At 39.2% G+C, this 17,172-nt stretch overlaps 1 protein-coding gene across 1 annotated transcript in view; it reads right to left on the bottom strand.

Annotated features, from left to right (window-relative positions):
- Nucleotides 1-17,172, bottom strand: part of Slc12a1 (solute carrier family 12 member 1) — a 93,860-nt gene that overhangs the window by 73,028 nt on the left and 3,660 nt on the right. The window contains exons 3-4 of the mRNA XM_008849418.2: nucleotides 6,285-6,416; nucleotides 6,068-6,143 (exon numbers count right to left, since the gene is read on the bottom strand). Of these exons, the coding sequence (XP_008847640.1) occupies nucleotides 6,068-6,143; nucleotides 6,285-6,416 (208 nt within the window). The remainder of the gene's footprint in view (nucleotides 1-6,067; nucleotides 6,144-6,284; nucleotides 6,417-17,172) is intronic.

Below are 17,172 nucleotides of genomic sequence, written 5' to 3'. Positions count from 1 at the left end.
GCTATTGCAGAAGTTGACAACCCAGTAATAGAAGTTACCATGGTGGAAAGAAGAATTATGATAACTCCAAGACCTGTTAGCAATGAAAGACAGAAGACATTACATTTTACTCTCCTTCCCTGGACTCCCTATTGCTGCAACCTATGTTGCCTTTAATTTAAGTTTCCAGGTCCATGCCTTGGGACCCAATGGGTTTCTTTGTGTGAAGGAGAAACTGGTATGCCAGGCATAAAGATCAAGTCCAAGAACCACTCATTATGATGAAGGATAGCTTCCAAAAGTCAACACAGTTCAAATGCAGCCCTGGAAAGCAAACTCTGCCTTTTGCTTCTGTCCTGGGAGAGGAACTACCCTGGCTGTGAAAAGAGAAAACATGACATTTGACCTTCTCTCTTGTTTGAGAGGAACCTGAATGAGAAAGTTGAGGATTTGATAAAGGTTAAATCCTTCTTCATTTTTCTTGCATCCCTTTGCCTAGGGGGAAAAAAGGAACCAACTTGCATTACCTTTGAAAACACTCCAGAAAGGTCAATGGTGAGCTATTGGAGCCTGTGTTGCCTTTACCTTACAAATGATGTTGTGGGTCAGAAGTTTAATTACCTCCTCTGACATATCCATTTGTGGCAATAGCAGAGGTGGATAGACCAGTGATAGCAGTCACTGTCACGGCTAAGCCGATGATTATCACACCAAGACCTCAGTTGAGAGAGGAAAAATAAAGGCAATTAAATGATGGAATAATCCATTGGCTCGTTTACATCAAAGCAAGCAAGTCTATGGTAGTCACTGAAGGACCCCATTCGAGTTTAACAAGTGGGCCATGAAATCACCATTCAGGTACCAAGAAACTCAAGAGCCGGAAGGCACAGTGCTGTGCTGCCCCAAAAGAAACAATTCAGGATGGTCAAATGTAAGGCTAACCCCATTTTTGATGCTCTAAACACTTTCCAGTCGTGACTGAAGGTTGATTACACCAACTTTCTGGGAAAAATTCTTTATTAGCAAATTGTTCATTAGGTGAAGGTGGGTAAATCAGACAGAACCATTTTGACTATATTAATTTATTTGCTGTGTGACCTCAGAATTTACTTATTTCCTGCCCCAAATGGCAATTATGCTAGAAAGGATGCAGATGTGAATTCCTTTCATTCTGCACAAAGCACCATATACAGTCCGTGGAGCTTCTTCTTCAGCATACCCACAATTCTCATAAATGCTAGTGTTTATTAAAAGCCTTCTCTGTATCTAGCTGTGTGGTAGACAGTGTGGGAAACAAGGCACAAATAAAATGAAATGGAAAATCTGCCCTTGAGGATTCTATGGTTCAGTAGGGCAATGATTATGAGGAGAAAGTGGTAGAGGCCAAATGTAAAGGAAAGAGGAAAGTCATGCTTGCTTGTAGTTTCAAGAAATACACAGCCAGGAGGATGTTTAGGATGGCAGAATGTGCCATAATGTACCACACTGGAGTGAGGATTGTTGTGGTTTTTTTTTTTTTTTTTGAGCTACCCAAGTAGACATAGATTAGGCGCAAGAAAGACTCCCTGTCCCTTCCTACTTGCCTAAGTGGGACTAAGCATCTATAAACATGTTCTTGCTTCCATTATCTGGAAGGACAGAAGCTCATGCATAGAGGCAGGCTCAGACCCTTACCATCCTGCAGAAGGTGACACAGGAACCCAGCAAGCCTTCCAGATCGATCCTTATCTTCCAACAATTTCTCTATTTATTTTGCTTCCCACAATTTGCCACCCTAGAAACTCAAATTCCTTTTTCTTTGTCTAAAGGCTTCTCTGCAGCTTTATTATTCTTTTGTTAAGATGACATGCACGTATGCTAACTGCCCCTTTGAATCACCTATCACCTAGTCACCCCATGTATATTCACGGTACATATTAATAAACATGTCGTTCTCTTGTTAATCTGATTTTTGACAGATGAGTTTATGAGGCTACAGACAATAATCTAAGATGGATAGAAGGAAACTGCCACCTCCTTCCCTATGATACTCTTCTCCAAAGGAAGCTGATCCAGAATTCAGGAGAAGGTTGTGGAGACACAACCTTCTAGTTCAGTGGCTCCATCCAGAGCCCTCTCTCAACGCTATGCTCCTGGGTGTTCCCACACATAAAGGTTGTTTGCAGGTTCTCTTATGTTAGAAGCATGGCCTTGGCCATGATCTTTCTGGCCATGCCCCAAGAGAATGGGAAGCAGAGGGAGGGAAAGAGTAGAAGTGGGATAAGGTACACAGCTATCCCTTGGCTCTGGCAGAAGTCTTTAGGCTATTCAGTAGGTTAAAGTGAAGTAACAAGGAACTAACTGTGGGGTACAAGCTGAAAACTTGGGCCATGTTGCTTTGGTCACAGCACGTTTCCTCAGCAAGTTGGCTGACATGACCAACCTCCCTCCCTCCTTCCTTCCCTCCTTCCCTCCCTCCCTCTCTCCTTCCCTCCCTCCCTTCCTCCTTCCCTCCCTCCCTTCCTTTTCCCTCTCCTTCTCCACCCTCTCTTTTCCTTTTAGTGGAGGTTGAACCCAGGGGCTTGCTTATGCTAGGCAAGTACCCCACCTCAACCCCACCTTGTCCCCATATAGACTCCTAAAAGTTGGAGGCTGTAGGAAATAGTTGCACTGAACATTCTGTTTTGTGGGGACACTGTGATGAGCAGCATTTCTAGTTTGCTGGGAGATCTTAGGTCCTGGTGCCACAGAAGGTAATTTGTTATCAGCCTTGGTACATTATTTGCCCGCAACATTGATATTCGAGAGTGAATGTTTAGCACACCCAAGACACTGTACGACCTGCACGCTTTGTACTGTGTGATATCACCCCTACTCTAACTTCATGATTTCCTTACCATTATCTTAGGAACAATTCTCACTGCATCCTTTTGTGTTGCATATGTTTTTGTAAATTATTTGAAATCTTAGAGCACTGTTTTAAACTTTAAACCAGTGAGAAGCTTGTTTCTCTCTCATAATCAAACAGGATCCTAGGGTGACAGGCAGCTGAGAGAACGTGTCATTCACTGTTTTCTTAAAATGTCGTCCTTGAATCACCTGCTGCAGGAAATACCAAATATGTACATTCAAAACTTAAAAGTCACTACCAAGCTTTGCATTTTCTATGTCACTCCCAAGATAATTCTTACCCTATAGAGAGAAGACAAAGTTGGCCTCAGCCCATTTCAACTTCTGTCTTCCGGTTTAGCAAGTTTCTTTAGTATATTCTCAAAGAATTGATTGGGAGAGAATGAACTCAGTTCCCTAAGTTTTAAATGAGACTGAAACTCAGAGTCTCAGTGGCTTTGCTTCAGGTCAAACCTGCTTTTCACACCAGCTTTCCTGCTTAATGGTTAATTTGAAAATGATATGCAGAGAAACAACTGGACACTATTGCCAGGTTAGTCTACCATTGACTTTTATGAATAGGGCAGCCCAAACTCCGAGCCCCAGAATGGTTGTCCACAGACTGTAGCTACTGTTCTAGATCCCTCTGGCTTGTTCCCAGGGTCTGGCTTGAAAATGTGTCCAGGTTTCTTTTTTAAGCTATGTTTACAGCAAGAAGAAAGTACTTATGTTTGTTTCTTAAGCTAAATACAACCAACTGGACAGTTCACTGGCAGGTGTGTGTGTGTGTGTGTGTGGGTGTGTGTGTGATTGTGACAGAATCTGCTTCCAAAAGCAGTTTGTTTGCCTCATCAAGTGGTACTAATCAAGAATAGATGGATAGCCAGGTGTGGTGGCCAATGCCTTTAATCCCAGCACTTGGGAGGCAGAGGCAGGGGGATCTTTGTGAGTTTGAGGCCAGCCTTATCTAGATAGTGAGTTCTGGGTCAGCTGGGACTACAGAGAAACCCTATCTCAAAAAAAAAAAAAAAAAAAAAAACCCACAAAAAGAAAGAAAAGAAAAGATGGGTCAATAAGGAGACTCCTCTCCCAAAAATTCCAGAAGAAATGTCCAAACCAACAGATGTGCAAATCAACACAGAAACATAGGAGACATGCATGAAAAAGCAAGGCAGCATAACTCATCTGAAAGATCCTAACTCCTCAGCCATGAACTCAAAGAGACTGATGTCGGTAACATGTCAGGTGAAGGTTTCAAAAGTTTTCTGGCAAAAATGATCAGCAGGATATGAATTCAATGCAGACCCTAGAGAGGAGAGTTTGCAACATAGAGGAAAAAGTCAGAAAAATGGATGAGAAAATCAGCGACACAGAAAACCCAAATAGTACCAAATGGTGACTTCACATTTATCTTTGGTTCACAGCAATGCCCATATTGATGGCTGATAAGTGTCTGCTACTCACTGAACCATGCTCTGAGAAGTAAAAGAGAGTAAGAAAAAGCAAACCCCACATACTTCCAATCAAGGGAAAACTCACTGAACATCATTAGGTAGATTTCTATTGACTTCTAATGTGCAGTTCAACTGTGCAAGCAAAGAGACTTCTGCTTAAACACACTAATGTCTCCAAAGCACAGCAAATGGTTCAGCAGAGAGAGGAGTCTTCATGATTTACACCTTTGTAATAAACGTGAAGCTGGGTTGTCTGTGGAGTAAGATCTGATTACAGTTCAGATTATTGCCCAAACATATGGGTGTTAAATGTTACATTAGAAAGAATTGCTCTTGCCCTTGGCTATGCTCACACCTCCACACAAAGAAATGCTTCTTGATGATCTCAATAAGTTACTAAACTGCCCTTAAAAGCCTAATTTTGCATGAAGTCCGGGAGCAAGCCTTGGCACTACTGACTTGTGGATTTTCCAAGGAGCAGCGTATACTTGTTTTGGCCCCTGCGGCCCCACACACTCATTTGCTACAGACCATCAAACCAGCAAGCAGCCCTTTGGCAGGAACACAGCAGCTGCCAAACATGGAACATGGAAAAACGATGGGAATGGCTCCAGTGTTTCCTGTTACAGCTTAGCCCTTCCTGTCTCGGGGCATCTGTTGGTGGCTCTGAGGGTGTGTTGAGAAACGAAAGTGGTAGATAACCCCCAGGTGTCTTTTAAATGCAAATCGAGATGCCTTCCAAGTGGCATCTGAAGGCACAGCTGAGCTTCTATGCTCTCCATACCAAGATTTGTGAGTCTCCCCTCAAAACCGAATCCATAATGTAGTTCACATACATAGAACGTCGCTAATTTTTATCACATTAAATCAGCAACTTTGGTAAAATTCAAGCAAGTTTTTCAAATACATTTTATACTCAACAAAAATGCTTTTTGGCACAATAGAATATTTTAAATGGAATGTAATATTTAAAAACATTAACTCATTATTCCTAACATAATATCAATGTCTTACATTCAGAAAAAAATTGGTTATCTACATTTACAATGACTTGAATCATTTCAATGATCATTTTAGGTTCATGTGGGGAATATTTTATGATTAACAGCTTTCTTATTGCTGATATTGGAAAGTACAAAATTATTTCTTTTGGAAATATTCAGTATTTCAGTACTTTTTATTAATCAGGTTATTTTTGGTTTGGCCAGTTTCCACAAGTTTTTTTGTTTTGTGAAATGTTGCAAAGCTTAAAAGAAGGATATTTAGAGCAACTAAAATGCAGGTGTCAGTATAGCCCCAAATATGACTGCAGTCATCTAAAGTGAATGTGCTTTATACACCTATATACTTTAAACTCTATCAAAAATAAAGCAGGTATGGTGGCTCATGCCTTTAATCTGAACACTTGGGGGCAGAGGCAGGCAGATTTCTGCCAGTTCAAAGCCAGCCTGGTCTACACAGTGAGTTCTAGGCCAGCTGGGGCTACAGGGAGACCCTGTCTCAAAGAAAGAAAGAAAAAAGCAAAAACCCAAAACCAAACAAACATTTGCTTGACCATTCACTTTCTTGACAAACTGAACAAACTGGAAAATTCCAGTGTCATAGGAGTTAGTACCTCACCTCACTTCTCTGACATTGTAGTAAAAGGTGCTCAAGTGTAAATTATTTCTGTGACCTTCATCTTCTGCAGCACTGATGGCAAAACCAAGTTGCTTATTAAGTTCACAGTTCACATAAAAATAATTTAGAAGGGGAAAATTGCTCACCAATTCCAGCTTCTCCAACGATCCAGGAGAGGCGGATGAAGAGCATGACTCCCCAGATGTTGAGCATGCATCTTACCTGTGGATGAAGGGGATGAAAGCGAGTGAGCCTAGGGCAGAGCCCAGCCACCTCTGCAACTCTACTGTCCGGGTCTGGCTAACGCAGCCCCTCAGATCACTGAGTGGCTAGTTTTCATTTGGAAACATGAAGTTTTCTCACCAGCACACCTTTCACCCATCCAAACTTCACAACACCTGCTGTATCTTCTTCCTTGTTTTCAGCTCGTTCATCTCCTGGCAGCCCATCACCATTGGCAACCCTGTCAGCTGAACCAGGTGCCACTGCCACGTTCTACATTTTTACAGAGAGCAAAAAACATAGTCGTTGGTCAACAAACAGTTCCTTAAAACTTTCAGAGCCAAATAAAAAATGACATAAAACTCTAGACAAAACAAAAATACTTCAATAATTTCAGCAAATGATGTTTTGTTGTTGTTTGCCCTGGCAACTAACTCATGGGTTCCTTTTGTGACTCATTTTCAGCTATGGCTAAGGCTGTAGGGATGGCGAACAGAACCTGGCAGTTCTTCCACTAACAAGAACATTTCCTTCAGTGAAAATGGTCAGATTATGTTTCCAAATGTTAAAAGGAAAAAAAAGACAAAAGGGATTCAAGGAAGAAAAGCCAAGCAAGGGCAGAAGAGGGTCTTTTGTGCCACACACAGGGAGGACCACAGTGATATGTTCAGGCTGCAAAACATCTGGAATTCTTTATCTGTGCTTGGTTTTATTTTAGTTAAATGATTTCTCTCTCTCTCTCTCTCTCTCTCTCTCTCTCTCTCTCCCTCCCTCTTTCTCTCTCTCTCTGCTTTGCTCTCAATCTCTCTTCAAATTAATTTTTTAGGTTAGCATACAAACTTTCTTTTCATGTCCATATCTATGTTAAAATTCTTTCTTTCTCTTTTTTATTTTATGTGTATGAGTGTTTTGCCTGCAGGTTTGTAAGTGTACCCATGCTGTGCCATGCCCAGAGAGGTCAGAAGAGGGTGTTGGATGCCCTGGAACTGGAGTTACAGATGGTTGTTAGCTGCCATGTGAGTTCTGGGAACTGAACCTGGGTCCTCTGCAAGAACAACCAGTACTCTTAATGCTGAGCCATCTCTCCAACCCCTTAAAATTGTTTGTAATATAACTTTGCTTAAAACTAAATTGAGCAATGACAATAATGGTTCATCTGGGGGAGTCTTTAAGAGGATTCAGTGATAAAACACACATGCATTTTCTTTACACACACAAACAGGGCAGCTGAAGTTCAAAGGTGTTGTATGACTAGGGGAATGTGCTTCCTGTAGGGGGAGTTTTTTTATGAACTCACATCTTCTTACCTGGGAATCACAGAATGTGCTAACAGTATGCAGATGGTGAGGAGCCTCACATATGATGACCAGAAGGACTTGCTCAGTAGAAATAAAGGGTTATAAGTAAGTTATGAATGACAAAATTTACATATAGTTCTTTCCTTGTGGCCCAGTTTTCAAAAAGACCTTCCGTTTTAGTATGATGGCTTTTGAGTCCAGTGGGGGAGAAAATACCTGTTTCTTTCAAGTAAAGACCAACTCTCAATCTCTCACTTCTCTTTTGTATATACCTGAATAATTTCAGGTTCATATATTTTCTTTAGCCTTTCTGAACCTACTTGGCAATTTACTCAGTAAACAAAATCTCATTGTGTTCCCCCAAAGCAATCTTTCCTTTGATTCAGTCTTAATCACCACTATTATAGGATGACTATCTTATTTGTGGGGTAGACCTTGGGTCATTTCTTCTCATATCACTAGCTAAGAAGACAGGGACAAGCATATATTTTTCCTCTCTAACATGGAACTTGTGTGGAATAACAATGTTTATTGTAAAAGCTTCCCTGGAGGTGATTAAAACTCTTGCCCTTGCCACACTCAGGGCTGCAGCATCTTTGGGCTTTGAGGTACATATATACTCCTCCTAGCTGACTCCAATGTGGGCTAGTTAACTCAGTTGACTGATGTCTTGTCTCTTTTATTTCATCAAGTTCTCCTTTTCTGTGTATGTGAGGATTTATAGCTAGCTTCTGCCTTCTGTCAGACCCAGTTCCTGTTACTAGTAAGACACTGGATACCTAATATAATACAAACTGATGAGAGTCACTGCTCAACAGCGAGATCTGAGAAAGAGTGCCGAGAGATGTTTTTCTTTAATATCAATCAAGGGCTTGTCACAACATGTAAGCAAAGTTAACCCATACAGTTTACTTAAAGTCATCCCATGTCTACCACTTAGGAGCCGAGGTCTTAATTTCTTATCCATTCTCTGTTACCTCAATGCAGGCCACATTTTAAAATGGGGGTGGGGGGAGAGAATGAATCTCAAGCCAGGTGTTTGGTTTGGTTTGGGTACTCAGGACTGAGCCCACGGCCCTCTGCATGCTAGGCCAGGACTTGATCACTGAGCTACATTCTCAGCCTACAAGCCAGCTCATCTTTTTGTTTTGTGACTGTGCTGGGGAAAAAACTGAGCGACAGAGGATATTGAAAATAAAAGTTAAAATTTAGTTTTGACTTAACTGGGAAGTATCTTAAATTTTTTTTCTTGAGAATTTCCTACATGAGTACTGTACTTACATCATTTCCACTCCCCTCTCTCCCCCTCCAACTCCTCCCACATCCCTCACCCAGTAGCTTTGGAGAGCACTACACAAGCTGGTAAGGGAGAACATCAATCAATGACCCAACCGTAGCTTCAAGGCCTAAAAACCACATCAATGACCAGCACAGCAAACGACATTGGTGCAGTAGTGGCGCTTTTATCTTAGGGGTAATCAACAGCTACCTAATTGGACTTAAAGTTCACTCAATGGGAGGAAATTCATGTCTGGTACTGTAAGCCTAGGCAAATACACATAGTAGAAGAGGTCATAGATCTTAAAGAAAACCCAAGGCTCTCCTATCCCTAGACAAATATAATTTCTTACTATGTGAAAAATATGGATCCTTAAATTTACAGACAAGTATCCCAGTCATCAGCCATCAAAGACGCTTCATTTTCAACAGACAGAGATAATTACAGAGTTACATCACTGGTCACACACAGAGATTCTCTGTGAATTGCCCAAGCCTAAGTGACACATCTAGGATGCAACCTCTGCACCCAAGACTCACAGAACATAGAATAAGGGGTAAAGAGAACACTAATGCATGTTTCAATTCTCATCAATGAGGCCCCCTCATGCAACAGAGGGCTGGGAACACAAAAGGCCACAAATGGCCAAACACAGAGAATAAGAGTCTGTAGAGTGTGGGTTCTTAGACAGGACTCCTATATTGAAGTCTACCTACTCAGGTCTCAGGGACAGTTGCAGAAGATGGGGCAGAAAGATTGTAAGAGCCAGGGAGGCGGTCCATGACCATATAGAAATGGTCCTTCAGGCATCTGCGACCCTTCTCATACAAACCTACAGCAATGGTGTCAGCATGCACAAGACCCATGAAAACTTAGGCAGACAAAAAACCAGCACAGATCTGTGGAAATGAACAGCGAACTCCAATCTTAGTGGAAGAATTATTGGCAGCTGATTACTGCTGGAAAAGGAAGAGCTGATCTTGAAGAAAGAGACACCAGATAGGCTGACTAAACCCCTGCAGATGAACTTGCACTGAGGGACATTTGGGGACACTAACTTGACATAATAGGTATAAATACAAATGACAGAATGTATGAACTCTAGTGTGGGGGCTATGGGAAGGTGCCAAAGGGGAAGGGGGTATAAAGATGATTTTCTGTGTGAAATACACAAAACTCAGTAAAATTAAAAACGAATGACACAAGTAGTAATAAATAAAAAACAATAAATAATACTTAAAGTATAAATAAATTTAAAAATTCTTATAGAAAATCATATTTCCAATATAAGAATGTGTTAACAGTGGTGGTATCTTACATCACAGAGGAGATTTGAATCACAAGGTATTTTAGATTGTGTTTTACTTATATAAAATATTATTTACATATACAGTCAGTAAAAGTATCAGAAAGACTTTTTCATGCTAATTCTCTTAAATCCATTGTGCATTTTCCTCTGATTCCACATCTCAGCCTGGACAAGCCACATTTCAAGTGCTCATTAGCTACACGTCATTGATGACTACTGTGATGCACAGCACGGGCCTGTATAGCACTGTCAACTGCAAATGAAAGCGTGGGATACTGTTCTCACATCTAGTAAAAGGTCTGGTTTTTAAAAGTTAATTCTATACACACAAGACAGCGGGATGGTCACCTGCAATTTTTGCATTCATTTGTGTGTGTGTGTGTGTATGCTTCTTTACATGTGTATGTGTGTTAGTATATACATGGCTTTAGGTGAGTATTCTGTGTATGTATGTGTATGTGTGTGTTTGCACATATGTGTGTTTATGTGAATATTTGTGAGTCTTGTGCATGTGTTTGTGTGTATGTGTATGTATATATGTATGTGGTGTATGTTATGTGTATGTGTTGTGTGTATGTGTTTCTTAATCTGTATATGTGTATGCATGTGTATATGTATGTGTATGTACATGTGTGTACGTGCATGTATATGTGTATATGCATGTGTGGTATGTGTTTATGTGCATATATGTATATGTATGCATATGTTTGCATGTATTTGGTGTGTATGTGGTGTATGTTATGTGTATGTGGTATGTATACATGTTTCTTCATGTGTGTATGTGTATATATGTGTATGCATGTATATGTATATGCACGTGTTTATGTGTATATATGTATGTGTATATATTTCTATGTATGTATATATGCATATGGGGTATTAGAATATGTGTGTGTATTATGGTGTGTGTGTGTCTACCTCTGATCTTGCCACAGGGGAACTGGGATCGCAGACCTGCACTATCAAGCCTATGTATCCAGCAAGTGCTTACCCACAGAGCCATCTCCCAGTCACAACTTATACTTTTCATAACTGAAACTTACAATCAATGGAAGTAAGGAATGTGCTAAAATAAATGTTGAAGAGATTATTTGGTTAGAGGATTTTTCTTTCTTTTTTTTTTTTTTTTTACTTACTTGGTGAAAACCCTAAAAATGACAGATAGTCTGGTTAACCGTGGCTCACTTGGCCAGATGAAGGAGGTGAGTTCCTTTACCTGTGTTGTCTGGGAATCATGGGAGACACAGCCTTAGCCCTTGCCTTTTAAAAGGTGGTCTTAGGAATAAAACCTATTCTTTGTGGTAAAAGCTGAACCTAAGGGTTTGTCAGGAAATTGCTGTGCTCTCTGATGAACTTCGTGGGAGAAGGAGAACATCAGTGACTGTAAAAACAATCCAGGTGGATAAAGAATGAATAGGGCATTTAAATTTCCCCAGCAATGAATACTTTTTCCTGATGGATGCCATTCCTGATCACAGTTTTGTGATTCTTCAATTTATCACTCAGATATCTGAACACAATGAAACAAGAATATTCTGTAAGTACAGGGTAGAGAAACCATTGTATGTGCAAGTCAGTAAAGCAAGAGTTTTCTAAATTATTAAAAAACAGTCAATGTAGGGACTTCAACTCTCCCTTAGCAATTATGTGGAATCTGCTAGGGTTTCAAAGTTTTAAATATATTTATACCACAGGGACAGGCAATGACCCTGAATATAGACTTCCTTTGGTTGACGAAGGTTTACTAATAAATGTACCAGAACAGATGCTTTTTTTCTTGGCTACTGTAATATCAGAGTTGCAACCTGTACCTTGTAAACTAGACAGGGACTCTAATGTTGTCTAGAATCAACTCAGGGTATGCCTTCCAGCAAGCTACGTATGCCTTCTTAGGAAGTGACAATGAGAATAAATGTAAGACTTCTGAAAACCTTACCTGGAAGCAGTTTAAGGCAAAATCATTTTTCTGTGTGGTGCATCTTCTTGCAAACCTTGGTTTCATGCTTTAATAAATGTTCATTTGTAATCCAGAACAGTAACAAGTCCAATGTCTCATCTGAATATTGAGGGTGACTTTGGGATATGGGTTTGTGAGGACTTGAGGGCTCTCAGCACTGCCTCGGGGTTTGGCAAACATCTAGATGTTGCACGTTATTGAGACCAATGTCTCAAAGGTGAAGAGTTTTATGATCACATTCTGAAACCATTTTTCTTTCACAATTTGAATTAGTTTCCTCATACTCCGTGATCCTAAATGATGATCCATAACCTTTTGTAACTGCATTTTAATTATAGCCCTAGGGAATGAGTACTCATTCACCAAGAGGTCTACCTGTGCATTATGGATTCAGAGAAGGTAAAACAAAGTGCATTTTTAAAAAGAAGGGAAGATTATTTGATAAAAATGTTTCCTCTTCCAATATTAATAAACTAATAAAGCTTCAGTCACATGTAATTTAAGGGGAAATTTCCTAATAATTTCTTCCTGAGGTGAGAGACTATTTTATTTAAAATGTAATGTGATTTTCTTACATCCCTAAAATAAAAATGCCTTTATAGGAGCCATCAAAACACAAGAAAGTAAGCAAATTTAGTTTTAAGTTCTAAATAAATAATATTTTCTATTTACATGTGCTGTCACTGGTGTTCTGAGCCTTAAATTCTAAGGTAGGCCACCATTGAGAAAGAGTTCCATAAATATGTAAACTTAGATGATCTTCCCATTGTTTTGAATTTTATTATTGAAATATTCAAATACATGAAAAAGTAGGAAGAATAATATAAGAAATCTCATGTGCCTATCATTCAGCCCTAACAGTTATCAGCCTATGTCCAGCTGTGTCCCTCATACACCCCTCACTCTACTGAGGTAGAATATTTAAACACCAAATCCCAGTAAGAACCAGACACTTCCCAAGGTCCATTTCAGAAATAAGAAGCATATGATTCTGCATGTATGTTTGTAAGTGCACCACATGTATACAATGCCCACAAAGGCCAGAATACTGATAGCCGTGAGTTGCCATGTGGATGTCATGTGTAGGTCCTGTGCAAGAGTAGTCAGTGTTCTTTACCCCAGCCTCTTCCATATCTTACTGATCAATATTATATTGACTGTATTTTTTTACCCTTCGTGATAAGTAGGAACAGTTAAATGATAAGAATGAGAGGGCTGACTTTTCCTGTTTTACTGTGAACTATGACTATAAACCACTGCCTGTAATCACAATTTCTAATCGCAAATTTTTACTTTGTCCGAAAACACATATTGCAAACACATATTACAAACATTTGTGTGTTTGATAATTTATGCCTAAACTTAGCTCTGTGTAATAAACTGGTATATGAAAAAGAGAATTGAGAACAATATTTTCCAAATATCCTTCCAAAGAGTTTCCATGCTAATCACTCTCTATGAAGAAATTATTACAGTGGGAAATTAATTATGCTTTTGTTTCTTTCCTCAGATTATTTTCATAGCAAACCCTTCCAGGAGAACTGGCCTTGGGTCGTAAGAAACTTCACTAAGTTATCATGAGCCCTTCCTGGTAGAGTTTTACTTAAACAAATATTCCAGGGATGGTTTCTGTTTGTTGCTAGCTTTTAAGGTAGTCATTACCTCAATTTTAATGACTATTTTATTTGATTGATGTTAGTTTATTGGTCATTTCTAATTTTGGATATCGCATTTGAAAGTCAAAGTTCCAAATTTGAAAGTCAACTTTAGAAAAGATTCTGTTTAAAGAAAAACATTGGCATATTTTTGTTAATCTTAGCACTTAAGACACCAAGTTGTGTGGTTTAATGTTTCTTAGCAAACCTTCCCTTTTCTAAAAAATCTATAACAATGACATTTGACTTATATATAAAACTCTAGAAAATGGAGATCAATCACTACAATGTACACTCACATTATACAGAAGCTCTTGTAAATAAATGCCTAATAAATGCACTTGATATAGATAATGAAAATAATTGAGACCTATAATTAACTCAGTAAAAGAATTAATACAGCCTGTTGGTGCATCTCAGAAACAAGGAATGAACTGGACTCCCTGCTGAGCCACTTACAGCTGAGGTGATATTTTCATCTGAGCTGGAGTTCCAGCGTCTGCCCTGGATCTACAGTCATTCAAGGCAGCAGGTCAAGGGGCATAGACTGAACTTGCAAGGAATGGCGAAGGCTCTGGAGTCACAAAGACATGGGCTAAGGTTAGCAGCTCTGTGACTTGGCTTCTTGACTTTGGGAATTTATTAACTTCTCTTTTTCTCTTCTGGAACATCCCAGCACTTTGAGAAATTATCACCACCTACAAAACAGCACCACCAGAAGAGCAATTGGAAGGACTGAATGCGATGTTCAAGTATGAGATGGATGTGGGACAGAAAATTCTCGCTAAAAAATGTTATTGTTAGACTGTGGTCAATGCTTAATGTTTTTGTGTATTTATGCTTTTAGTTGTCAGCAGTCTGGTGCAAATGTGGAGCTATTCCATTGGTTTTGATTTGAATTGGTTTCTATATAGTTGGCTTCCTTAAAAATAACATTTTCACTCTGGCTTTTATAGTACTTTATAATTTTCATGATTTATTTCAATGATATTGGAACACATGGATTTGTTAGAAAAGATATATATTTTCCTGCATCCATCATAATTATATTTTTCTGAAACATTAATAGCAATGATGGTTAGTTTGTTGAAAGGGGAGTTCCGGAGCCTGATGTGGTGGCACATGTCTTTAATCCCAGCACTCAGGAGGCAGAGGCAGGCAGATCTCTGTGAGTTCCAGACCAGCCTGGTCTCTGTCTCAAAAAGACCAAAAAAAAATATAAATAAATAAATAAATAAATAAATAAATAAATAAATAAATAAAAAATAGGAGTTCCATTTGGTTAATCCTGTAGTTAAGAATTGTGTATGAAAAGTGGCCACAAGAGTTAGGCTGGATACTGAGAATGGACTTCTTTTTATGAACTAGAAATGTAAGATTAATCTGCACCAGATGCCAAATAGTCAGTGGGTCTGCTTTGATAGGAGAGACCCCCAAGGTCTCTTGTGTGGTGAAAAGAGCAGAGCACAGGACCATGGGAAATATGTCCTGATATGTATTTGAGAAAAGAATACAGACAGAAAATTAGGTAGGAATATAAGTATTTATATTTATAGAGATGCTTATAGACATAGAAGCTTAATGCCTATATTTATAAAATCTGTCAGTAATGATTGTCCTAAAGAGAATAACTAAAATTTGTGTTGGATGTGAAGCATTTCATTACACAGAAGTTAAGCATTTGTATTATTGTAATTTATAAATAAAAAGCTAGTATAAAAATTACCGCCACCATTTTTCAATAGCTATTTATTGACTTCCTACCCATTATAATCAATGCAGTATTCTTTATATGCATATAAACGAATATTCAAAAGCACTTTGTAAGACAAGCAATGCTGCGTAGATTGTACATTACTGTAGAACAAGTAATGGACAGGCCTTTTCCTTCTCTGCTTTTAAGTAGAGTTTTCAGAAATCTGTAATTTGTAGCCAGCAGCATAGGTATTTACTTTTCCTCCGTAGCAAGTGAAAGGATTTCTTCAACTACGATCTCAAATCATTCAGGTTACAAATTCCGTCAGTATCTATATCACTGCTAGGGGTTCACTTGAGGTAGAGACTAATGCCTTTCACAAATATATTTTTTATTTTGCCTCTTAAAACAATCATTGTACATATTTTTTTCTGACTTGGAAGTTTTAGCCAGAATTTGCACAAAACCCAACTGGCTTCCTAACTAAATATATTTGCCTTTCAGCAAGAGTGCACCACTGCTGGATGGCTTTTGAAAGCATTGTAATTACAGCTACAAAAATACTGTCTAATTTCTACTATGCTGATTGCTTTGCAGTTTTCAATGATTTAAGTGAACAGCATCATTTATATTTTTGTATGCAAAATATTTGAAGTATCTGAGCATTGTTATATAATGCTTGTTCTATTGGTTGTTCCAACCTGTGATTTGAAAAACTACCATTAAAATGTCAAGAAGGCAGTGACACAGGTACAACACATTGCATGTTTTCCATCCCTCATTTGAGGGGGAAAAACAGAGCTAACAACTGGATCAAATTCAGTAGCAGCAAAGAAGTTAATGAACAGAAGGAGACCCAGACTGGTCTGTGCCTGCAGTGGCGGTTATCACACAGTCTCAGCAACGGGAGAGCACAGCAGAGACTGCTCACACAGCCTCAGCAGTGGGACAGCACAGCAGAGACTGCTCACACAGCCTCAGCAGTGGGACAGCACAGCAGAGACTGCTCACACAGCCTCAGCAGTGGGAGTCTGTCTTGGCTGCAGATTCTCTGGCTGTGTGTGATTTTACTCCTGTTTTGCCTGTGTGGATACTTGTGTGTGATCTAAGCAGAATGAAATACCCTAGATAAGCGAGGGTCCAGGTCATAAAAAGAGCAATTTTTTACCTTACTTGTTCAAAGTGATTGTTCACTGGCTGAAGCCTGCTTTTCTAACACATTAAATTTGCTATTTTTTGTGTGTTTGAGGGGGGAGAATGGGTGCCTTAGTCCTATTCTGTCTGTTCAAAACTGACATGTCATCCCAAACAGCTTTTGCACTATTCCAGCTGTGCCGTCATTCAGATGCCTGAAAAACAATTTCTTCAGAGTTTTACTCTCTTTATATAAGCCACAGCTTATAAATAACTTGTAAATAAGTCACTTTTCTTTCTCTAGCATGTTAGTCCTAAGAATAACTTTTCCCCTACCTACCCCACCCCGTTTTTAAAATGGCTCTGGGGATTGAATCTAGGGTTTTGCTTATGCTGAATAAATATTCTTTGTCACTGGGCATTATCCCAAACCATTTTTATTTTGCTTTGTTCTAAATTAAAGATTTTATTTTGAGATGGAGCCTCACAAAGTTGCCCAAGCTGGCTTTGCTCTCGCTCTCTATAGCCTGGGTAGACCTTGAACTTCTAATACTTCTGCCTTATTTCACCTATTAGGACAGCCCTTGTCAGGTATTTTCTGACTTGGAAATTGTACGGAGGGGTAGCTGGGATTGTGGGCCTGAGCTACAAGACCTTGCTTCAAGTTTCTTTTTAAAGAGGTTAAATATTATTTTTGTTTG

The sequence above is a fragment of the Nannospalax galili genome, unplaced genomic scaffold, assembly GCF_000622305.1.
Source record: "Nannospalax galili isolate Female #2095 unplaced genomic scaffold, S.galili_v1.0 scaffold891, whole genome shotgun sequence".
Classification (NCBI taxonomy): domain Eukaryota; kingdom Metazoa; phylum Chordata; class Mammalia; order Rodentia; family Spalacidae; genus Nannospalax; species Nannospalax galili.
This window is presented reverse-complemented; position numbering and strand designations above follow the sequence as displayed.